Raw genomic sequence first — 25,913 nt, 5'->3', positions numbered from 1 at the left:
GAGGCACAGAACTTCATCACCTCCCTGGAAGAGTACATGTAAATTGGATTTTGGTAAATTGAATATTCTTTCCTTTTTCTTTCTAGAATCACAATTTTAAAGATACTTTAATTTCCTTCCATCCTTCTGTTCTTTCCTGTTTTAATTCACCTTCAGGTAGCAGTAGGTGCTAGCACTAAGTTTTCCAACTTAATACATACTAGAATAAATATCAGAATGCATAATTTAAATGGAAAGAAACTTTTATTGAATGACTAGATATGCCAGGTGCTTTATATTAAGTTATTTCATTTAATTGCTGCTTCTATTCAGTGAATTAATTATTATCACTGGTAATAATGTTAATAAAATCAATCTCGTGATAAATGATTTTTGGAAAGTAAAGAACCATTCCATAATTATGGGTTTTGTAGGCTCTGAGTTTTGCATAATAGCATTGCTTAAGTCAGGGGCTACCTGGTAATTAGAGAACAAATTAAATGTAAGATTCAGAAAGGGAGAAAAGTCAGCTGAAAGGCACAAGTGATTTGGCTCGTCTCACTGGTCAATAAATGAGTTCTGGGGAGTTGCTGGGGCTTTTCTCCATACATTACTCAGTGTCAATAAGGTCTTATTTCTGTCCACTGCAGACACTGACAGTCTCAGGGAGTTTCTTTGTTTTGTTTTTAAAGAATTATTGCCAAGTAAGTTTCTACAGCCAAAAGAATTTATGTGAAAAAGAAGAATTCATGTGAAATTTGCTTCACATGATTCTTTGCTGAAATAACTGTGATGAAGTAATCAGTTAATTTAGAAAAGGGAAACAATAAAATTCTTCATTAATGTCAGAGAAGAGGCTAAATAACTGAAGTTTAAGTTTCAACAAGCTTTTCTGTCACTGTATAGACAGTTTAAAGGGAAAGATTTATGAGACCTAGAAGCAATTGTCTATAGGCAGTTAGCTCAGCAGCCAGACTGTGGCGCTAATGAGGTTAAGGCTCTGAGTTCAAACCTATAAATATTCCTGTGGGATCTTAGTTCCCCAACCAGGGATTGAACCTGGGTCCTTGGCAGTGAAAGCGTGGCATCCTAACCACTGGACTGTGAGGGAAGTCCCTCAAAGCTGTACATACTCCTGAGGCATGTCAGCTCCTTCACGAGTCACATGTAGACCTGTGGGAGGATCAGAGCAAACAAATCCTCATTCTTGAAAAAACTAATCAGCCTATATTCTGCTAGTGATCAGTGGCACCTTTTTCTTTTTCTTTTTTTCATATAAGGTCATCTTACATGCCTTGCCTCTGTGAACATACAACAAATATTTGGATTCAGTTAATTTTGTAATAAGTTTAGCACTTTGTGGACATTAATCGTATGATTTTGCTAATCATTCTTGTTAACCAAAATTCAAAAGAGAAAACACCCACTCTATAAGATTCAGATGTTCCCAGTGTAGAGTGCGGATTAGAGATTTCATTGATTTCTTCAGCAGAAAAGGACAGAGGGTACAGACAGCAAAGGACTCAGTCCTTTACCCTGGCTCCCAAGTGGAGTTCTGCTTTATCTCCTAGACATTTCTAATTTGGCAAATTTCCCAGTGACTGACTCTGGGAAATAGTACAATGGCTTTATAATAACATACAACCCCTGGCACACTTTAAAAAAAGCTTTCAGGGGTATATCAAAAGGCCTAGCATTATTTGGTGCAAATAGTGAAATTTCACCACGTGAGTTATGAGCACCCATGACTTTTCTAAGAACTTCTAGGGGTTAATCCATACTGACTCCCCTTGAAACCTCAGGGGAAAAAGTTTTTCAGTTTTCCCAGAAATTAATTCAGGACTAATGAACTGAGTTGAAAGGATAGATTTAGGGGAAAAGAGACAGCATCTTAGGATGTCAGAAATTGAGATGGCAGACAGAGATCAATTTCTCTTATTGTCTTCTGCTACTGGTCTGGCTAGAAACCATTTTGCTGTGTGAGGCTGATGTTTGACAAATGGATCCAGGGGGTGGATTAAAATCCTTGCCCATTCCCAGCAGATAGAGACCAGGAGCTCCCATTACAGATGCTACTGGAGACTCATTGTGTACAAAGGAGTACTAACACCAAGGGAGCCCCACTGCTACTATTTCCTCAGAACCATTCCTTGGGAAAATATGTCCTCCAATGTATACCACTAAACCGTCACTGACTATCCTAACAAAATTAGAATTCCATATCCTCTGTGCAAGAGCCTCTTTTCCAGAGCTGAGATACATTAACATGCAATTTTATAATTTTCTACCTATTTTACTTCAGTGTGAGCTTTCATAGTAATAAAGATACATCTTCAGGAGCATGAACAAATATGCTCAAATGAGGAGAAAGCTAAGCCATTATCCTGACTTCAGTTTGAAAGAGTACCTGGCAGAGAGTGGGGCTAGGGAAAGTTTTCAGCTGAAAAACAGCTTATCCTTGTAGGTATAATTTGTGGTGGTTGTTGTTGCTACTTTTATGGAACAGGACAGCCAGAATACAGACTTCACTCCCACAGGTCCTCAGCAAGGCAGGTAATCAGTGCTGCTTTCAATGTTCTCATTCAGAAACTCAGAACTAGTTTATTTTCCCTACACACTTACCTTTTCTAAGTAGGTATAGCTCCAAATTTTCCCATCAGCCCAAGTTCTTGAAATGATTTTTCCACTCTGGTCATATTCCATTTTTTCATTCCATGTCCCTCTTTGAATAAATGTCACCAATCCCGAAGGTGAATATGTGATGTTCACTTCATTATATCTGCTTACAGGAGACCACAGAACAGGTCGTCCAGTCTGGTCATAAAGAATTCGCAGGGTGAATTTCCGATGGTCATCATAGATCTTGCCTGTGCGAGTCATATGATCAAAATCGATGGACAGCAGGTTTCTGTTATGGGCCTACAAAAAAGAGATAGGAAGTACATCTGAAGCACTGCCTTAGTTCCCCTCATCAAGGGCATTCACAATCCCAAAGCTTTTTCTGTTTCTCCAGCAATGGGGTCTCTCTTGCCTTTGAATCTGCATGGCTTCTCCTTGGATGACAACCTGTCTTTATTCTCCCAGGAGACTTTACAACCTTGGAAGGCCGGGGCCATGTCTTAACTACTGGGATGTGCTAGATTCTCAGCATATGGTTGTTGACTGTTTTTTTCCAACTCAAGTCTCAACTGTGCTGATCCAGTTTTCAGTGATTATGTAATCTTACTTTATGTAAGTCAGATGCCTACAGAGGAATGGGGCTTCCTCCCCTGCTTTTAACAATGAAGTGGCTAGAACATAGAATGGTCAATTATTTACATAATTAGCAAGCAGGAAAAAGGAATATAGAGAGCCCCCTCTAATTTATACAGAGATTCCCTTCTCTGGCTTCCTCGTTCCTCTGGGCATGGAGTTTTATTGTAATACTTTGCATCTATCACAGGGGAACACAGAGCAACTCAGACTGTCTCCTAGACATGAAAGCCCACTCAGCAGTGTCTGCATGGAGGCCAGCAGGTAACTGTGGGAGGTATTGGTAGGTCCCCCAGTACTTGCAAGGGGGGCACCATTCAATGAGGTTGTGCAGCTTTAAGTCGTTGCCTCCTCCACTGGCCTAAAATAATCTTTATGCCAAAGAGGAATATTTTGGGGTGGCAAATTCATCTCCCCTACAAATAAACACGGAGAAACTTTGAGAAATGTAAACAACAGTGACCCGGGAGTCAGGAGACTGAATTAGCTGCTTGTCTGTGCTAATTTTTTCTACTTGGGCCTTAGTTTTCATCTGTGAAACGGGAGTAATGTTTAACACTCAACATCACACACCTGTGCTAAGAATTAAATGAGATTACATATACAGGTACCTGGTGATGTATAAAAACAATATTAGTAATTGTTATTTTTATTACTTTTAAAAATATTTATTTATTTTCTGCCATACCACAGGGTATGTGGGATCTTAGTTCCTCAACCAGAGATCAAACGTGTACCCCCTGCAGTGGAAGCGTGAAGTCTTAACTTTCCTAACCACCAGGGAAGTCTCAGTAATTGTTATTTTTAGATATGATTACTCTTCTCATCTCAGTTAGGCTTCTAAATGGGCCCATGTGTCAGATTCCAAAGTGACTGTAGGAACTGTCAACATGATCCAGGACAGAGTGTTAAATATCTGGTTAATGAGGTAGGGGAAAAAATTCAATATTAGGGTTTGACTACATTAATCATAGTCATACTAAACCAATTCACTAGCTATTCAACTAAACTTTATGATAATTCATTTAAAATTTTTGTGGTCAAGGATTCCTTTAATTATCTGAAAGCTATACACTGTTTCCCCAGAAAAATGCATATAAACACATCAATGAACATTTTAAACAAAATCTCAAGTGGGCTCTGAAATCATGAAACTTTTAGGGGTCTTGAGTCCAATTTCAAAAACCTCAGAAAGAGGTTTTAAAAAATGTTAATTTTTTTTTGCTGTTTAAAAAACTGAGATAAAACTGACATAAAACATTATATTAGTTTTAGGTGTATGGTATGATTCAGTATTGGTATATATTTCAAAATAATCACCACGATAAATCTAGTTGACATCTATCACCACATGTAGTTACAATTTTTTTTCCAGAGATGAGGACTTTTAAGATCTATTCTCTTAGCAACTGTCAAGTATACAATACAGTATTATTCACTATAGTCACCATGCTGTACATTACATGCTCATATCTTTTAACTGAAACTTTGTACCTTTTGACCTCCTCCACCCATTTCACCCACCCTTCACTCCCTGCCTCTGGCCACCACCAATCTGTTCTCTCTCTGTATCTATTAGCTCTTTTTTTTTTTGCAGGGGGTGGGATTCAACATCTAAATGAGATGCAGAATTTTTATCTTAGTGGCCTGGATGAGTGCAAAGCCAACATTCTCATTTCAGACTCTGGTCTTCCTTTGCTCCTTTTATGCACTTTGCTTTTTAAAATAACCTCTTTAAGTACCTCCCTCCAATTATAAAAGTGATATTTTTCCATTGCAGAAAAACTGGAAAGTATAGAAATATACAAAGAAAGTAATTATCTGTAATCCTATCCTCCAGCATGAATCACTGCTAATCACTGCTAATCATTTCCAGCATTTCATACCCACTTTTTAAAAATATAATCTTACACTTAAAGAATACAACAAGAATTGTTTCATATCCTACTGTTCAGCTAATGTTTTATCTCCATCATTCCTCATGTTATTAGATCTTCTGAATATGTGGATTTTAATGGTTATATCAACACGATAAACATTTATCTATCCTTTTTCCTATTGTTGGAAATTAGTTTTTGTTGTCCATTTTTCTTTCAATGTTCATGATTTGTTGAGAAGTTTTGTAAGTAATTATTTCCTTAATACAAACCCTATAAGGGAAATTACTGGGTCAAATGATAACATATTAAAGACTCCTGCTGCAACTTGAGATATTACTTTACAGTGCACAAAGGTTTACAAATGTATGCTCTTATTAACTAGCAGTGGAGGAGTTCCTGTCTGCATTGTAACCAGCACTGAGGATTATCATTGTTAGTAAGCTTTTCCCAATATGAGAGTGGAGAAAACGGTATGTTATTGTGGTTTGAATTTGCATGTATTTAATTACCAATGAGATTGAACCGTTTTAAATGGCTATTGGCCACACCTATGTCTTCTATGAATTGTCTGCTATTTTCAACGTTTTTTGGTTTCAGTTTCTTTATCAGCCAGCTAGGGCTAATGATATTTGCCCTTAGTTTTGAGCTGCAGAAAAAAAAAAAAAAAAAAGGACAGCAAGTGTTCCACGCTATGAATTCCAGAAGACTAGTGATTAGATATTCCAATTATTTGGGAGGAAGTCTTGCTAGCTGCAGTGGTAGGTTTCATTCATGGAATAGAGCCACAGATCAGGAAGCGTGACTCTAACCACCTGTAGCCTATGTGTGCAGTGTTGTAGCATAAATACAAACTAACCTGCTGTTATAACCTAAAAGGTGATAGAGAAGCACATATTTCCTGTCTTTTGATACACAGGGCTTGGAAACCTACACAAAACCAGGTGTTCTTTCTTCAACTACCTTTCCTGTGGTTTTATAGCCACATATCTCTAACTGTAACACTGTTCATTTACAATAGCTGTAAAATATCCATGTACTCCCAGAGACAGTTGTAACTGTTACAATTTATGTTATAATGGTAGTTAAAGAGCCAAAGTATCAAGTGATTTTCAGTTCAACTAAATTTGTGGTTTTCTTTGTCTGATAGATTAAGTTTACTACTCAAGAACACATTTCTTAATAAAATCATTACAGCCACACAAGCAAGGGACCACTGTTGAAAATCCACTACAAAGCGAGCAGAGGAAAAGTCTGCCTAATGTTCCTTCTCTGCCTGTCAAGACTTATGCTACCATGCTTCTCCGTTTTTGGATAATGCACTCTGATATTCAGATGTTGCTGAAACACTAGTTTCAAAGTCAGGTTTGGAAGGTAATGTGAAATTTGGCTCAGAGCTGCAAGGGGATGAAAGAATTGAAGATACCACAGCCCTCCATCTGGCGAGTCTCCTGTGGACTTGTGAGAAGACTGTGGGAAAGAATGGTTTTCTTAGGTAAGCTCCTTGACCTTCCTTATTGACTGCTTATGTGACTCCAGCCCGTATGGCAGGAAGCAGAACGAGGCTGACCGCCTCTGACTGCTGGGATCATGAGCGAGGTTGGAAAAGCAACGTGTTCATACAAGCTATTGTTTGCCTGAAAGACAGTAATAGCCCTTGACCCAAGTGTGGGCCATCAATCCTTATTTCAGCTCTTCCCCCAAACAATCTATAGCAATCCCTGACCTGGAAAAGAGAGGGGCAAAGCAAAGGTTGACGTTTGAGAATAGCCCCAAGTTAAAAAGGGTCCCTTTGGACAAGCTGCGCATTGAATGAGAGATCTGAGTTTGGCAACTGATGAGCTGTCCACTGGGGTAAGGAAGCTGGACGTGGTAAAATTTTTCATAAGAAAGGATGTATTTGTGCTTTAATTTATTCTTTGGTTTTCCTTAGGCTTTTTTTCAGCTTTGCTGAAGATAAGTAAGGAGAAAGGCTTGCTTTTTGTTCACACTTGGACCAGAGAGGAAAGAGGAAAGAGTATGCCCTGGGGAGCCATGGGTTGTGTTGCCAGCAGGAATCAACGTACCTGCAAAGCATGGGCACAGGCCAAAGATCCAAAGAAAGGTGTCCTCTGCCTCCCCCCAGAGCCTTTCCTTGCTCTTTCTGAAGAGTTTGTGTTTTAATTGCTTAAGAGACAGTCCTTTCAACTCCCTTCAATTTGAAACTCATTCAATTAGTAGCCTAAAGATTATATTAGGTTGATCTATAAGACAACTGCTGGTGTTTGAGTGTTTTTTGGTCTACGAAAAGGGCAGCTTGCTATGGTTTAATCCAACACACACACACACCAACAGGAAAGTATTTAATCAAGAGCAAATTAACTTAGTGTAAAACTGTGCAAGTTAAATGGTATGGCAGAAATCAGGTGAGAGGAATGAATAAGGTTTTGAAGAAGAACTGGTATGCTCATTCGCACATACACACACAGTGCTAAACTCTAAGCTACAATCAGAGCAGCTGATTTTCTTTCGCAAGAAAGGAGGAGAAGGCTGAATTTTCAAGAATGCTATCTAGCATTTCAACTCACAATGCAACTGAGGTACCTGTTAGATTTTTGCTGAAGAAGTTTGAAGGTGAATAAGTCAGATGGGCCAAATATTCACTCTGTGGTTTGGAAGACATACTGCATTTAAGTTTCATGAAGCTGTGAGAATGGATGCAGGAGTCAGAGCTGCTTTTAAATTGGGACATGTTCCTTTATTCTCGCTGGTTTAAAGGTAATTAGTACTTGATTTTTAGATATTGATCAATACAATTCTAAAGACTTTATTTTTGACTGATATTGCTATGCTGACAATCAAAACCCACTTAGGCTTACTTTTATTTCAGAGTGGCCTACAAAGGAACAGGGCATGTAGGCAGCATTAACATCAGCCTCCATTACTCCACTGGGAACTTTTTTAACCTGTAGTTTGCTTTTTTCCTCCCAAGACACACTCTTTACCTGGGCAGCCAACAGAATCTTAGTGCCAGAAGAAATCTTACAACATGGGCTATTGAGCTGGACTGCCTAGGTTCAAATCCTGTGTCACCCTTTACTAGCTGTGTGACCTCTATGTGCCTCAGTTTCTTTATCTGTAAAGTGAGAATGCTAATAAGAGGACATGTCTGATAAGATGTTGTGAATAGTAAATAAGTTACTATATGGCAATATACATATAAGATTTCAATGAATGTTAGCTGTTATAATTATGCTTAGTGGTAGCTGTTATAATTATGCTTAGTGGTAACAATACTACTAATAATAGAGATTGTATACACCATATCCCTCATTTTATATATGGGAAAAGTGGTGCAAAATTATGGGCATACCGGTTCTTCTTTAAAACCTTATTCATTCCTCTCACCTGATTTCTGCCATACCATTTAACCTGGATACTTTTTGCACTAAATTAATTTGCTCTTGTGGAAATACTTTCCTGTTGGTGAATTCATCTGGGTGACCATACAATCGGCATTTAAAAATTTTAATATCAATTAACTAATACTTATATACAAATGAAATAGTGTGTGAAATAAGACTTTCTGCCTAGTTATCTTAGCAGAGTCGTCCCAGGATTAACAAACATAGTTGTTTCTATGATTTGAAGGCCCCAAGGATCCCCCTGACCCTGAAAACCAACACTGCTCAGTAGCCTGGATGCCTGAAATCTCCAGGTGACTCCTTATGGGTAAATACACTGTTACCTGGGATGGAGAACCACAGATATATTTTAAAAACAGACAAATCTATCTGTAAGCAGGCTTCTTACCTAAATTTTCACAAAATGAATCCCTCCAGCAAACCTGGAGAGAAGGAAGTCAAAACAGCATGAAGCAAACATGTTTTCTGAGAAAGGAGGGAGATGCTAGAGGGAACGCGCCTCCCACGTTCCCCATCATTTGTCAGCCTGGGACCTTGTGTTTCACCAGGCTTGTTCTGCCTTTCAGAGCTCAGCTCACGTAGGACTACTCACATGTTGCATTTTAAAACCACTCTACCCTGTTCTTAGTTATCTTTGAATGGAGAGAAAAACAATCAATTGTGAGGGTTTTTAGACGAGTCTTCATTTTGCTTGTAAACACATAATCATCTTACCTGATTTGATGACTTCAGTGTGAAGTGCTAAGCTTCTTGGATTTTTTTTTTCTTTTTAATAAAGGACGCTGCAGTTTTGGAGCTTTGCTGTCACCTCACATCTCAGTCTGAGAAATCTTATAAAGAGCTTGAGGCCCAGTGCTGGGATAAGTCTCATCTAAACAGCATTACGATTCATGGACACAGCAAGGTGCGATCTGGATGTATTTTCTAAACCAGTTTGCTTTCGGTGAATGTCGAATTTCTTGATGGTCCAGGGAAAGGTATTTATGGGGACAGATGAATGCAGCAGATGAGGATATACATAGACTGGAGTGGAAAGTACATTGCAAGGAAGATGATTCAAACACAACTCAGGTTCGGTGTGTGTGTCGGGGGGAGGAAATGGATTTTTTAAATAGGTGAAATTTTAGGATGTTAATGTGATTTATTTCACTTAATGGAGCTGGTGCCAAAGCAGGTTCTCATGTTCCCCAGCAGTTTGTTTCCTCACCTTGAAGAGGACCCTGAGTGTGTGTGTGAAAAAAAAAAGTCACCAATCACTGGAGAAAAGTGACTCTTTTTGCTTTATCTTCAAGGGAAGTCTATCATTTTCCAATTTTTTTCCTTTCCACTAGAAGGTCTGGGCTGGATCCACACTGGCCTTTGGGGAACATATTCATTCCATTAAATTGGCTATGCCTAATCTGGGGAAACTGAGGCAGTGATATAAGCAAGAGTGCCTAAGGATGGAGAGAGTAGATAAGGACTGTCGAGTTAAACAGCCTCCTTCCTCTCGCCTCCTTCACACTTTTCCTGCCCACCCACACTTGCCAGTACATTAGAGTCGATTATTTGTCTCTTTTTGTCAGCATTGAAATGAGGAGTCAGGCCCTGCCAAGATGGGCTCCACTGAGTGGGGCAATGATTTATAGATTAATTATTTTAAGGAACAAGGAAGTACAACATGATGGAGTGGAAAGAGTACTGCACTAGGCAAAGACTTGCATTTTAGTGCTGGCTCTGATCCATAATAGCTGTTTGACTTTGGGCAAATCACCTAACCTCTCTAGGCCTTAGTCTCCTTATCTGTAAATTGGGAATAGCCAATCATTAATGGTTGTGGTGATCAAACAAAACTCTGACTATGAAAACATTTTGTTAATTGTAGGAAATGGCAACACACTCCAGTACTCTTGCCTGGAAAATCCTGTGGGCTACAATCCATGGGGTCGAAAAGAGTCGGACACGACTGAGCGACTTTACTTCACTTTAAACATATGTAAAGGATCATTATTGGTGTTAGAATTTTCTAGGGACGTGTACAGTAACACCACCTAGCCAGTCTCCAGTCCCAGAACGTCAGGAAGAACCCCTGAAGTCACAGATGAGAGGGCCCTGAATTTGCTGCCGTTATAAGCCATTCTACAAATCTGCTCAACTCTACCACCAGATGGGAAACTGGTCAATTATAAATAGTATTAACTACATAACACTTCAGAAATGGCAAGGATCTAACAGAAGGATCTAACAAGGATCTAACAGAAGCAGAAGAGATTAGGAAGAGGTGGCAATAATACACAAAAGAACTTACAAAAAAGGTCTTAATGACCCAGATAACCATGATGGTATGATCATTCACCTAGAGCCAGACATCCTAGAGTGCAAAGTCAAGTGGGCCTTAGGAAGCGTTACTATAAACAAAGCTAGTGGAGGTGGTGGAATTCAAGCTGAGCTATTTAAAATCTTAAAAGATGGTGTGGTTAAAGTACTGCACTCAAATGCCAGCAAATTTGGAAAACTCAGCAGTAGCCACAGGACTGGAAAAGGTCAGATTTCATTCCAATCCCAAAGAAGGGCAATGCCAAAGAATGTTCAAACTACCGCACAATTGCACTCATCTCACATGTTAGCAGGGCTTCCCAGGTGGGGCTAGTGGTAATGCCAATGCAGGAGATGTAAGGGATGCGTGTTTGACCCCTGGGTTGGGAAGGTCCCCTGGAGGAGGGCATGGTAACCCACTCCAGTTTTCTTGCCTGGAGAATCCAATGGACAGAATAGCTTGGTGGGCTACAGTCCATAAGGTTGCAAAGAGTCAGACATGACTGAAACGACTTGGCATGCACACACACACATGCCAGCAAGGTAATGCTAAAAATCCTTCAAGGCAGGCTTCAATAGCACTGAACTTCCAGATGTACCTGGAACTGCCAGATGTACAAGCTGGGTTTAGAAAAGGCAGAGGAGCCAGAGATCAAATTGCCAACATTCACTGGATCATAGAGAAAGCAAGGGAATTCCAGAAAAGCATCTACTTCTGCTCCATTGACTATGAGAAAGCCTTTGACTGTGTGGATTACAACACTGTGGAAAACTCTTAAAGAGATGGGAGTATCAGACCACCTTACCTGTCTACTGAGAAACCTGTATATGATCAAGGAACAACAGTTAGAACTGGACATGGAACAGCAGACTGGTTCAAAATTGGGAAAGGCTGTATATAGTCGCCCTGTTTACTTAACTTACATGTAGAGTACATAATATGAAATGTTAGATGAATCACAAGCTGAAATCAAGATTTCCAGGAGAAATATCAACAAGCTCAGATATGTAGATGATACCACAATAATGGCAGAAAGCAAAGAGGAATTAAAAAGCCTCTTGATGAGGATGAAAGAGGAGAGTGAAAAAGCTAGCTTAAAACTCATTATGGCAAAACCAATACAATATTGTAAAGTTAAAAAATAAAATAAAATAAACTAAAAAATAAATGCAATTATTAAAAAAAAAGAAGTACACTTTGAATAAAAAAGGAAAAAAAAATACTAAGATCATGGCATCCAGTCCCCTCACTTCATGGCAAATAGATGGGGAAAAAAAAAAGGAAACAGTGGCAGATTTTATTTTCTTGGGTTCCAAAATCACTGTGGATGGTGATTGCAGCCATGAAAGTAAAAGACGCTTGCTCCTTGGAGGAAAAGGTATGACAAACCTAGACAGCATATTAAAAAGCAGAGACATCACTTTACCAACAAAGGTCCATATAGTCAAAGCTATGGTTTTTCTAGTAGCCATGTACAGATTTGAGTTGGACCATAAAGAAGGCTGAGCACAAAAGAATTGATGCTTTTAAACTGTGGTGCTGGAGAAGAATCTTGGGAGTCCCCTGGACAGCAAGGAGATCAAACCAGTCAGTCCTAAAGGAAATCAACCCTGAATATTCATTGAAAGGACTGATGCTGAAACTGAAGCTCCAATACTTTGGCTACTTGATGCGAAGAGCTGACTCACTGGAAAAGACCCTGATGCTGGGAAGATTGAGGGCAGGAGGAAAGGAGGATGATAGAGGATGAGATGGTTGGATGGCAGCATCAACTCAATGGACATGAGTTTGAGCAAGCTCTGGGAGATAGTGAAGGACAGGGAAGCCTGGCATGCTTCAGTCCATGGGGTGGCAAAGAGATGGACATGACTTAGTGACTGAACAACAACAACAAATAACACTTCACTCTACTCACACGGAAGAGTGCCCATATATTTTATGCCCACTAACCTCAGTATTAAGAACAATTTGGAATATGATGTGAAAATTACACTTTATACTCTCTCTCCATTATCTGTACATATGGAGGGGAGAAAATAGGATGGGCCATCATAGAAAGCGGAAAATAATAAAGCCACATGGTATAGAATGTGTTCTAAAAGATGGAAAATCCCAAAGTCATATAGTGTATGATATGACTCACAAACTTTATTCAGACTCTAAGCTGCTGCTGCTACTGCTAAGGCGCTTCAGTCGTGTCCAACTCTGTGCGACCCCATAGACAGCAGCCCACCAGGCTCCGCTGTCCCTGGTATTCTCCAGGCAAGAACACTGCAGTGGGCTGCCATTTTCTTCTCCAATGCATGAAAAGTGAAAGTGAAGTCGCTCAGTTGTGTCTGACTCTATGCGACACCATAGACAGCAGCCTACCAGACTCCTCCGTCCATGGGATTTTCCAGGCAAGAGTACTGGAGTGGGGTGCCATTGCCTTCTCCGACTCTAAGCTGGGGAGGCACCAAAATACCATTTATTTGATGTAATTTTCCTAGGGTGAGTCCATGAGGTTGATATACCATGTGTATATAATTCTGACTTTTCTCTAGTATGACATCTTCATTTCACAGGTGAAAAAAATAAAGGCATTTCTTAAGCCAGTTGTAAGACTCCCCCATTTAGGGTTCTAAGCAGGAGATCCCATTTCTAGAAGAACTCTGATAGGAAACCCTTACTGCCCACACATAGAGAGGTTTGGACTATTTGGGCTGGTTTCACCTCTCATTTCTCCCACTCCAGTACTCTTGCCTGGAAAATCCCATGGATGGAGGAGCCTGGTAGGCTGCAGTCCATGGGGTCGCTAAGGGTCGGACACGACTAAGCAACTTCACTTTCACTTTTTACTTTCATGCATTGGAGAAGGAAATGGCAACCCACTCCAGTGTTCTTGCCTGGAGAATCCCAGGGACGGGGGAGCCTGGTGGGCTGCTGTCTACGTGATTGCACAGAGTCGGACACGACTGAAGCGACTTAGCAGCAGCAGCAGCACCTCTCATTTCAGTGGCATTTCTGGTAAATATTCTGGCAATCGAATCAAAGCATACAAACTGACTTGTGCATGTAGACAACTTTAGTGGCTGTTACAAAAACAACCACAAAAGTCTATCTCTGAGTCACCAACAGAACTGACTCAGAAGTGAGCACATGGGACTGGCCTGACTGCTTGTTGCTGGAATTGGGTGGTTGTTTGGTGTTGCCCTGTCACAGCCTAGAGGTTACTGCATTTTTACTGTGAGCGAAGAAATGCAAGTGTTCCAGGTATCCCAGGCAAGACACAGGTGCTCAAAGCAGGCCTAGCCTCAATAGTGAGTAACTGCCTCAGGTTGGCAGTTGCTCTTGGGCTCATATTGAATGTTGCTATATTTGGAAAGTTGGTCATGTCATCCTAACATTGCTTCATGTTCAACAAGGGACAGGTAGAAAGAGTGCGGTGGTACTTGTGGGTTTCGTGTTCAGCAGAAAGGCAATTCTGACTGAGAGATCCCAGGTTAACTGTGGTGACTGTGCTTGGTAAAAACTTGAAAACTCCCAAATCCTGCATTTCTCCCAGGCAGCTCTCTTCTGGGCTTCCCAGGTGATGCTAGTGGTAAAGAAGCTGCCTGCCAACGCAGGAGATGGAAGAGACCCGGGTTCAATCCTGGGTCGGGAAGATCCCCTGGAGGAGGACATGGCACCCCACTCCAGTATTCTTGCCTGGAGAATCCCATGGACAGAGGAGCCTGGTGGGCTACAGTCCATGAGGTCACAAAGGGTCGGACACAACTGAAGCACGCATCCATGCTCTCTCTGAGTGCCATTAAGCCAACAGGAGCACTAGTCCTTGACCTCTCTGGCCCTTAATATGTATATTCAAGGCAATGATATCATTCACTGATTTCTCCTTTAATTGCCTTTGTCCAAATGTTGCCTGATGTTGCATATCCTTCTGTGTGTACCTGCCTGGCCTTTTCAAATAAAGTATCTACCACCACATGGGGCTTCCCTTGTGGCTCAGCTGGTAATGAATCTACCTGCAATGCAGGAGACCTGGGTTCAATCCCTGGGTTGGGAAGATCCCCTGGAGAAGGGAAAGGTTACCCACTCCAGTATTCTGGCCTGGAGAATTCCATGGACTGTGTAGTCCACTGGGTCGTAAAGAGTCCGACATGACTGAGCGACTTTCACTTTCACTTTTTACCAGGAAGCAGGGGTTTGAGGCATCTCCAGGCCATATGAGGGGTTCCAGAGGGCCTCCTGACTACACGCATTTCTAGATCCAGACATTGTCGGTGCCTGAAATTGCTACTGTCAGAGCACTTTAGCTGGCTAATGACAAAGAAAGCTCTTATTAGAATGTTCATTTAAGGATAGTGAACCATTATCAGCCATTAGCACCCTCTCTTGAATTACTATATTATATAAGTTAGTCACCTAGAAAACCTTTAGAGAAATGGGACTTCTGATTAGGGAGGTGCTGTGGTTTTCAAAAATACAATACCAGTTATCTAGGTGCTGTCAGGTCGAGACTTACCCTCAGCCTCCTTTCGAAAGCTGAAATGTTGCCTTTGTTCTGCTCCTTGCGCTGCCGCCACTCGATGAGGTTGGCGTTGTGCTCCCCGGGCAGAGAGATGTTGCATTTGCCCAGGGTGGGGTTGACCGCCCCGGCCAGGATGTGGGGCTCTGAACTGAGGCTGATCTCCATCCCACTGGCAAACGTGACACGCAGGGAGCCGTCTGGACTCACCCGATAGGTGCTCTGGGTATTTTCTGCAGAGAGAGGAGCAAAGGAGGAAGCGGGGGAAGAAGAGGGAAGCACAGAAGTAGAGGAGAGACAACTTGAGCTTCAGGAGGCAAGTTTGGGAAAGGATGAGCAGGTGTGGCGCCATGGACCTCACTGCCCTCAGGGCTACAGACAACCATTCTGACAAGCCCTCTGTCCATTTGGGTCTTGTTAGTTTCACAGCTGGGCTGTCTTGTTTCTTGGACAAAAGACTCCTGAGTAATACTGCAGGCTGTTTCTGTTTTTCAAAACGTTCTCATTTTTAAAGGATTTCCTCACAAACTTCTTCTCTGACTTGGTGGATTGGCCTTCTCCATTTGATATGCTGGGAGCTAGAATGAGCGGAGTATGCAGTGTAATTCAGAACCCTCAACCTGGGGACATAAGCACAGTGGCTAGTCTCCAGGAAAGGATACGCTGACAAAGGTTGCCGCCGATCCTTTTAGAGTGGATCTGATGTTGGACAGTTCTGTGTTTGGCCTCACAGCCTAACAATAGAACGGGTCCTTAATGACTGGGCAGAGAGAAAATGATTTCTCTGTGTCCATTTCTCTCAGCTTCTAAGACATTCTTTCCAAATCCACCTTCCTTTTTTCCTTCCGTCCTGTTTACTTCCCTCTTGCTCTCTCCCTCTCTCTCCTTTCCTTCTTTTTTCCTTCCATTCTCTCTTACATTTCCCTTATATTCCAGCTTGGTATGCACCCTCACTCCTCCTTTTTATTCACCCACGTCATCACTGCTCTAGAATGCTAATTTCAGATGGGACAGAGACTTCGTGCCTTTAGTATACCCCCAATCAGAGCTTAAAGAGCTTTACAAACAGCTGGGTGTTGGGAAATGGCTTGATGGAAGAGTATATTTGGCAGGAATTGAACCTCCTAACTCCCACAGGGATGTGGCCCAATGTTGCTGTAGGAACTTTATGAAAGGGCTGACTTGGGATTCAGCCTCCACAGCTGGAATATGGGGACAAGAAGTCTTCTATTAATTAACAGTGTGTGGAGGTTTGATGGTAGAAGTGAGAGAGATGCCATTAGAGGCGGCAAAGTTGGAAATATTCTTACCTTGTTTCAAAATATATATGGTACTCGTGGCTGTCAGATTAGTTGACATGAGGACGTTTTCGCGGTTGGAAGTATCTAGCTCCACTTTCGTCAGCTTCTCCAGGTCACTGTGGAAGCTGCTGACATCTCCAGTGGGAAACGTTGCATTGGTCAGATGCCCCTCGGGGTCATACCTGCGGAATGTAACCAAACCCAACTTTGAAGTCTCTTGGCAGTGATAACGGGCCTTTGCAAAATAAAACTCACTTGGCAGCTAATACAGTTAAACTTTGAGTGATAACAAGTATTATTAACCTTGTTCAATAAGAAGAAAAAGGTCAGAGAGATGATTAATCAAACGAAGGTATTTTTTGCAGCTTCTGAATTCTTGATGACTTCCTTGAGCTGTGCTGTTTTACAGAAAAAATATATCTGATAATGAATCACCAGGGTGGAAAACTGATTTATGAATCATGTCCCGCTGTGTGCAATGTTGCAGGGAGCCTTCCATTTGCAATTTGGGTCGATCCCATCAGATGTGATGGATCACAAAAACCAGCAGAGGGTGCTGTTGGCAAAGAAAAAGGACGCACAAATGTTCGCCTCCCCTCAACCCCCCCAAACAGGCAGAGAAGGCCAATAAACGATTTTGCATTGTGATAGGAAAATTATATTTGCTGCTGTTTAAGTTGCCAAATTTGAAATGAATGAATCATTCTTCCAACAAAATGAACAAGCACAGAAGATAATGGAAACATACTCATTAAAACATTCTGGAACCCCCTGATCTCAGTGTCACTTAATTTTTTTCTCTTTTTATAGTATAGTACATAATGTGTTGTAATTTGCCTCTATGAGTAAGAGCTCCCCCCCACCCCCGCCAAATAATTACCTGGGATAATAGGCAATAACCTATATCTAGAAATAGACTCTGGTGAGTTGAATTTTTTTTTTTAAATCAGAACTATTGGCAATCTGACTGGCTTCCGAATGGAGAGAACTTCCCTGAAGGCTTCTGATGTGGAACTGTTCTTTTATTGCCAATAGAACCAAGAAAAATAAACTCTTCATTAAAAGTAAAGACATGCACTCGGAAACCCATTACTGTTTTCTTTTCAAGTTGCAAATTTAAAAATATTTAAGTACTTTTATTTGCTTTTAAAATGTTAAACAATTATATTCTTTTAACCTAAAGTGAGCAGGATAGAGCCTGGACACAGTGGTGGAGCCTGGCCCTACTGCCTGTTGTTCAGTCACTTCAGTCCTGTCCGATTCTTTGTGACCCCATGGACCGTAGCCCACCAGGCTCCCTCTGTCCATGGGGATTGTCCAGGCAGGAATACTGGAGTGGGTTGCTATTTCCTTCTCCAGAGGATCTTCCCAACCCAGGGATTGAACACATGTCTCCTGCACTGCAGGTGGATTCTGTACCACTGAGCCATCAGGGAAGCCCCCTGACCCCTGGAATGATGCAAAATGGCCTAGTGACTCAGTGTGAATCCACTATGTTTTAAAGAATTCAGTCTGGAGAGTTGCTAAAATTTTAAAACATAGACCAGTCTTTGGTAGACTTGGGAAAAGGGGCTAGACATTATTTTACAGGACGAAACTGGACTTGAGGCTATACACAATGGCATGTCAAGTTCAGTTCTGTGTGTACATGAGCATGCTCACAGGCACACTCGATCAGTTAAAAACAATCAGGCATGCAAATAAAAATAATCAAATAGGTCGTTTGGCATCACGGATATGGCAAGCCCCAGGTATTTAATTGGATGCACCCTTTGTTTAAATGGATTTCAGTCAAAATGGCTATTGGCATGTTGCTACTATGATGCTAAGGCCTTATTATCAAAGAAAGGCTGAAGGGTGCTGTTTGCGCCTGGGGTTAATGGCAAGATCTTCCCTGCTGCTCAGCCTGTTTGCCCATGGCCTGCTCTGGGGCTGTGAGAAGACCCTTGATGAGAACAGGGCATGGAAGGGCCTGAGTGCCTAACACAGCCTGACTTTGTCTGCCTGGTCTTTCTTTCAGGGGAGGAAAACAGTACCGAGCTTTGATTCTCACAAGGTACCAATCTGCTTTGGCCTGTAGGGAGGAGTCTCCAGGCTCAGACAGAAGGAAGCTACTGCAGGCCCCCTCCCGAGGGAGACTGTGGCCCCACAGCCTGGATTACGCAGGCAGTTGCTCTCTGTTTCACATCCTTCACCAGTCACCCGGCCGCATCAGTTTCCCTTTCCTGATTTCTAAAGGGTTTCCTCAGCACTTGGCAAGGTCACGCCTCATTATTCCCCCAGGAGATCTGACCTCTCTCAGTCACACAGCCCCTTGTTTTAAAGCAAGATTTCCTCTAAAGGTGCCAGCAGTGGTGGTGCCCACTTCTCAGGGCTAGATGACAGGATCAGATGCCAACTGAGCCATCCACGAGCAGAGGTACAAGGGCCAAAAATCTGAACGAATGTTAGCACTGGCCTGTGGTGTAATTCCCTGGATAGACGTAGCTGGGAGGCTGCCACCTGCTCCTTTTCTGGTGAGGGAGGTAATGGGGTAGGGATAAGGTAGGCTTTCTCATAGTCCTGCCCAAGCGCTAGACAGCTCAAAAGTTATATTGTCTGATTTCCTTTCTGTGGCTGGATAAGCCTCTTTATTTGAAGATGTACATTTGACTTTATCATAAACAAAGTACCTTGAGGGTGTTTTGCTAAGTGAAATAAGTCAGACAGTAAATACTGTATGATCTCAGTTATACGTGGACTCTAAAAAAAATTCAAACTCAAAAAACCTGAACACACCAAGCTCGTAGGTAAAGATCAGATTTGTGGTTTTCAGAGTTGGGGGTGGGTGAAGGAATAGCATAGAAGTGGTCAAAAGGTAGAAACTTCCAGTTATAAGATAAATAAGTACTGGGGGGACTTTCCTGGTGGTCCAATGGTTAAAAATCCACCTTGCAGTGCAGGGGATGTGGGTTCAATCCCAGGTTAGGGAACTAAGATCCCACGTGCTACAGGGCAGCTAAGCCTGTGCACTACAACTACTGAGCCTGTGCGCTCTAGAGCCCTTGAGCTGCAACTAGGCAGGAGCAAAAACACTGCAGCTAAGACCTAACACAGCCAAATTAATTAAATAAATCAATATATTTGTTAAAAGTACTGGAGATGCCATGTACAACAAGGTGATAATGAACATTGCTGTGTGGTATGTATGAAGCTTCCTAAGAAACTAAATCCTAAAAGTTCTCATCATAAAGAAAACAATATTTTTCTTTTTTGTGTGTGTGTCTATGTGGGATGATGGATGTTCACTAAACTTACTGTTGTCATCACTTTGTGATATATAGAAGTCAAGTCACTAGGCTGTATGCCTTAAACTTATAGAGTGCTGTATGTCGATTATATCTCAATAAAACTGAAGGGGAAAAAGCCAAAAAAACCCAAAGCACTCTACCCCCAACACACTCACCCACCCCTATTCTGCTAGTCACAGTCAAGGCAATGGCATTGGTGGTATCTGCAGAGTGGCACCTTTCCTGGGCTCAGCCATGCACACGGCCCTCCGTCAAAAACAACAGGCCTATGTCTCTTCTGTGGGGTCATTTCCAAAGGAAGAGCAACAGGCAGATCCCACAACTTTGGAAAGATTGCTCTGAAGTGGATAAGAAATAAAGGAAATCTTTGATTTCCTATGGCTTGCTTGAGTTTTTTTTTCCCCCCTCCATCATAGGGGACTGCATTTTCCCCAACTGAATGTCAAAGAAACAAGTTTAATCAAAATCTCTTATGCTGTGGGTTTCCCTTTGGTGCCTGCATCCTTTGGTGCAGAGAGCACAAGCCCAATATGCTGCAACTGATCCCCTCAGGCCATAACAGGGTACTAACTTCCTTCTTTGCACCCCTACTTGTCCTCTGCACCCTGGGCTGTGAGTAGCATGCACTCAACCAGGCCCATAAATTCTGGTTTGGTGAACTGTGTGATCGGACATTGACTGTTGCCTTCACGGTTATCAGGAGTGAGTTTGCTATCACCCTATTCCTTTCTGTCTTGATTTTACAGAGTTCCACTGCGTGCGTGCACACACACACGTGTTCCTGCGGAGCAAAGGAAACATGTGGAAAGAAATTCAGGATTCATTCTTGTCCTTGAGGACCATATGGTTTACAGTAGGGCAGATGATATTTACACATTATTAAAATATATTTGGTCTGATATTTTGTCACAAGGGCTAGCCTGCCCTTTCCCTTGAGGACAGTCATAGTCACAGTTAGACCACGCCGAGTAAAAACCAGAAGCTCTTCCATCTTTGCTTTTAAGAAAACATTGAAGATTATAGAAGAAAAATTCATTAATTATTTTATAAAAGGAAATAGACCCTCTTTACCCTCTCAGAAACCTGAACAACCGAATAAGCATTCTTTAGGAAATACTAGATTCCCCTTTCCTTGCCAACAACTTCATTTGGCTTCCTATGACTCAGCCCAGGTCCATCATGCCCTTCTATTTTCACTTGTCCTTCATTCAATAAATATCATCAGTCTTGGGCTGGGTCCTGGGGATACTGTGCTGAATGAAATTCGAAGTCTATTACGGTAGATATGATAGGCACACGAATCGCTCTGATGCCAGAATACTGCCATATACTTCTGTAAACAAGGAGCTGCCAGATTTCCCTCCAGTCTGAGCACAAGGAAAGGAGGAGAATGAGGTGGTTGGTATTCGAATCCTGGAAGGTAGTGGGAGATCAATCCCTTGATAGGTAGAGACGGAGGAGGGGAGGAAGGCATTGTGAAGGCGGGCACTCTGGTGTTTGGGAAGACCATTGAGGGAAGCTGGATGCGGGAGCGCGAGGGTCCTCTAGGAGGGGCATGGGAGATGAGGCTGGAGAGGCTTGCTGGAAACAGAGCATGGGGATACTGGGGTGCCAGGCTCTGGAGGAAAGCACGCAGTCGATGGGCAATGGAGAGGCATAGGAAGCTCTCAGGGGGAGAGCAGTATGACTCCTTAGGTGCTGTGGTGGCAGTGAATCTTGGAATGGGAGCTATGGAGCAGGGAAAACTGTTGGGAGGCTTACTGCCCCAGTTTGTGTAAGAGAAGATTGTGGCCCCTTGCCTTTATGAAACGCATGGTGATAGTTCTCCTAGGTGGTAAACTCTTGCATCTTTAGAGAGAGGGCACAGTGCCTCGTTCACCTCTGTATCGTCAGTGTGTGGCCCAGAGCAAACTCTCACTGCTTACACTTGTTGAATGTGGGAAGCAGGATCTGCCTGTGCAGATGGGAAGGACGGGGTGGAGACGAGAGTGAGCGTGGTGAGAGGACAGACAGCCATCCCGGGGGATGTGGAGGCTCAGTTTAGAGAGACGTCCTGTGTGGTGCAACTCATCCTCCCAGCAAGGCTCGGAAAGTTTGTTCTGCAACCTGTCTTCCTTCACTTCAGCCCCTGTCCCTTTGCTAGTTCTTTCTCCCCAGCATGACCCTCCACAGCTCTTGCTGCCCATTCCTGAGACTTCTCAAGGGCATAAAGCCCAAGGGGAGGGGACTGAGTGAAAGTATCCAGTCTGTCTGTGAAGTCCTCAAGGAACTGTTGGCGATGCTACATTCTTTCTTTTTTGATGTGCTCGGACTGACTATTCACTTTCATAACCATGGGAATCACATCCTCTCCTTAGGCAAATATTTTACCCACAGACCCGGCGGGTTTACCTTGTTCCCCTCCTCCCCTTGCCCCCGTTCCCTGAATCTTATCAGGTAGGAGGAAAAGCCTTCCCTTAGCCATTTCCATAAGACTGAGCATTTGTAAAGCAGCCTAGAAAGCACCTAGAGCCGTCATGAGGGCATTTCCAAGTTGTCAGCGAATGGCGGGTTTGGCGGGTGGGGGTGGGGAATGTGCTAATCAAGACCTGAGATGGAGAGAATACAGAAAACCAAGGATCAAGAGATCATGGAAATGCAGAGTCCCCTTCGAGCAGAGGGCTCCCACAAAGGTCAAGGGCCCAAGGAGCTGTCAGCTCAGTCTGCACTGGCAGCACTGACAAAACTGGGACCTCTGCAGATGAGTGTAGCAGAAGCCTTTGCCAGGAAAAGCCTTGCGAAATGAGGAGGCTGCCCTAGTGTGGAGATGCTGGGTCCCTCCCTTAGACCTCCGCTGGGGCAGGGTCATCGCAATCAGGAGTCCACCAGCCCCTGGGACCATGAGCCCTGCCTCGTTCCTATTCCTGTCTTGACAATCACTTCCCTGTTAGCTATTTCTCTGTGGTCAGCTTTCCCCTGACACTCAGGACACTTAGGGGCGGTGGAGCATCAAGTACTAATACGTGGGGTGTGCAACTTTTGATCCTGGTCCAAGTCAAATGGAATTAGGAAAAGCAAGGAACTATTTAAACAACATCACACTACACAGGACAAGCCCACCCACTACCACGGCACAAGATGCATTTTCAAATCCCATGTCATTCTTCCTCAGTGTCACTGCAGATCATCGAAAGTTGAATGGTTGACTGGCTTCGCTACTTCTCTGTGGCAGTCGTTCATCCTGCCAACTTTTGCTTCTGTTTCTCTTTTTCTGTTTGTCATCTCAGAAAAGAAATTTGATGTTCACCTTGGCAAAGGATTTGTCCCCTGTGGGCCACAGAAGGCAGCCTGTCTTTCATCTCAGAGCATCGTTCCCCACACCACTTTCTCCCAACCCCAGCATGGCTCTAACCCTGACCAGAAGAGTAGGTCTGATTCTGTGTCCCCCAGCTTCAGAAAGACAAGGAAAAACTCAAGTCAGTGCTCAGGACTGGCTAAAGTGTTGGAGGATACAAGTGAAAAAAGTCAGGGCTTGTACAGGGTAGACTGGGAAGAATGAGTTCCATTTGAAGGCTGGAAAATTGCTCATTCTGATATGTGCAGGCAAGAAGGGATGGGAGCAGTGTTCCGTTGGGGACAGAATACACTGATTCAGGATGAAGAGGAACCTTCCACAGATGCTACCTGGTCAAGAGGGTTTTGGCATAGTGCTGGCTGGAATTTAGAAGGTGGGAGAAGGAAGAAATGGATATTCAGCCTCCCTTTCTCTTTCCTGGAGCTCTCCTATTCCTCTTGTCCAGCTCCTGCAGCACAATCTTCTAGCTCCCCAGACTTCCAATGGTCACTCTTGTTATTCCAAGTCCTCTTTGTTTTTCTGGAAGGCAGTGGCATGGTGGTGGAAAGAGCACTGGGCTAGAAGCTCAAAGACTGACTCTAGACCTGGCCAACTAGCAAAGGGAATGGCCAAGTTATTCCTCTACTCTGGGCTTCCATTTCCTTATTTGTCAAATGACCTCTAATGTCTCTTTGAGGCCATAAAAATCCCATGATAACCCCACGTAAATGCCGATGTTTCTCATCTCTTAATGCCTCAAGCTCACCGACAACAGTGACATTAGATTACCTTTTTACTCACTGCCTGCCGAGTCCTGGTGAGAGGGTTGAGCTCCCCTCACTGTTAAGCATCCTGTTTTCCTGCATCACCATGCCACCATGGACCCACAGACTAGCCGACTACAACACTGTCTTCCTATCCCACATCATCAATTTCCCCCTCTGCATTGGGTCATTTTCATCAGCATACAAATAAACTGATTTTTCTCTCCTTCTCTTTACTCCATCCCCCTCTGCTCCAATTTCTTTGCTCCTCATTACAGCAATGTTCTCAGAAGGGTTCTTTACTCACGGTCTCCAAACTTTCTCCTCCCAGTTGCTCTAATTACTATTATTATTGAAATACAATCAACATATTATAAAAGTCATCATTTAAAAGTACACAGTAGGGCTTCCCTGGTGGCTTAGTGGTAAAGAATCCACCTGCCGCTGCAGGAGACATGGGTGCAATCCCTGGTCCGGGAAGATCCCACACGCCACAGAGCAACCAGGACACTATGCCTGTGCTCTAGAGCCTGGGAGCTGCAGCTACTGAGCTAAGAGTCTAGAGTTCATGCTCTGCAACCAGAGAAGCCACCACAAGGAGAAGCCTGTGCACCGCAACTGCAGAGTATCTTCCACTCGCTGCAACTAGAGAGAAGCCCCCACACAGCAAAGAAGACCTGGCACAGCCAAAAATAAATGAATACTTTTAAAAGTACTCAGTATGCAATTCAGTGGCTTTCAATACGTTGACAATGTGTGCAACCATCCGCACCATTTCTAGAACATTTCCATCACCCTCAAAATAAACCCCGTACTCAAGAGCAGTCACTCCCCCATTCACTCCTCTCCCTAGTTCTTGGCAACCACTCACCTACTTTGTATGACTCTGCCTTTTGTGGACATCTCATATAAACAGAATTATACGATATTTGTCCTTTTGTATCTGGCTTCTTTCAGTTAGCATGATGTCTTTGGGGTTCATCTACATTGTAGCATGTACCAAAACTTCATTGCTTTTCATGGATTAATGATACCCCATTATGAATGTACCACAGTTTGTTTGGCTATTCGTGACTTGATGGACATGGTACTTTACACTTCTTGACTATTCTGAATAACACTGCTATGAAGACACGTGTGTCCATTCCCTCTTAAACCTGCTCTTGTCAAGGTAAACAATGATCTTCACAGTGCTGGGTGGAGTGGTCAACTCTCAGCACTTATCTTACTTGACTTATCAGGAGTATTTGGTACAGCTGATCACTTCTCCTTCCTTGAGTCACTTGTTTGACTTTGCTTCCAGGACATCCCACTCTCCTGGTCTTCTTCCTACTTCACTAGACTTTCTCAGTCTCTTTTTCACTGGTTCCTCTTCATATACTCAACTTTAAACATTGGTGGGCTCCAGGTTCCGTCATCAGATCTCTTTCCTTCCTTGACTACACTCACTTTGCCATGAAGATATCGTGACTTTAAATACAATCTAAACACTAGTGGATACCAAATTTGGATCTCCAAATTTCTTTTTTTTTTTTTTTATCCTTCCAATTTTATTTTATTTTTAAACTTTACATAATTGTATTAGTTTTGCCAAATATCAAAATGAATCCACCACAGGTATACATGTGTTCCCCATCCCGAACCCTCCTCCCTCCTCCCTCCCCATACCATCCCTCTGGGCCGTCCCAGTGCACCAGCCCCAAGCATCCAGCATCATGCATCGAACCTGGACTGGCAACTCGTTTCCTACATGATATTTTACATGTTTCATTGCCATTCTCCCACATCTTCCCGCCCTCTCCCTCTCCCACAGAGTCCATAAGACTGTTCTATACATCACTGTCTCTTTTGCTGTCTCGTACACCAGGTTATTGTTACCATCTTTCTAAATTCCATATATATGCGTTAGTATACTGTATTTATGTTTTTC

At 42.7% G+C, this 25,913-nt stretch overlaps 1 protein-coding gene across 6 annotated transcripts in view; it reads right to left on the bottom strand.

The window, feature by feature from the left end:
- The window catches only part of TENM1 (teneurin transmembrane protein 1), a 908,231-nt gene that overhangs the window by 13,753 nt on the left and 868,565 nt on the right, over positions 1 to 25,913 (bottom strand). For all 6 annotated transcript variants that reach the window (XM_027535180.1, XM_027535182.1, XM_027535183.1 and 3 more), the window contains 3 exons: positions 16,626 to 16,798; positions 15,313 to 15,548; positions 2,602 to 2,898 (listed from right to left, as the gene is read on the bottom strand). In XM_027535180.1, coding sequence (XP_027390981.1) covers positions 2,602 to 2,898; positions 15,313 to 15,548; positions 16,626 to 16,798 — 706 coding nt within the window. The remainder of the gene's footprint in view (positions 1 to 2,601; positions 2,899 to 15,312; positions 15,549 to 16,625; positions 16,799 to 25,913) is intronic.

The sequence above is a fragment of the Bos indicus x Bos taurus genome, chromosome X (genome assembly GCF_003369695.1).
Source record: "Bos indicus x Bos taurus breed Angus x Brahman F1 hybrid chromosome X, Bos_hybrid_MaternalHap_v2.0, whole genome shotgun sequence".
NCBI lineage: Eukaryota > Metazoa > Chordata > Mammalia > Artiodactyla > Bovidae > Bos > Bos indicus x Bos taurus.
This window is presented reverse-complemented; position numbering and strand designations above follow the sequence as displayed.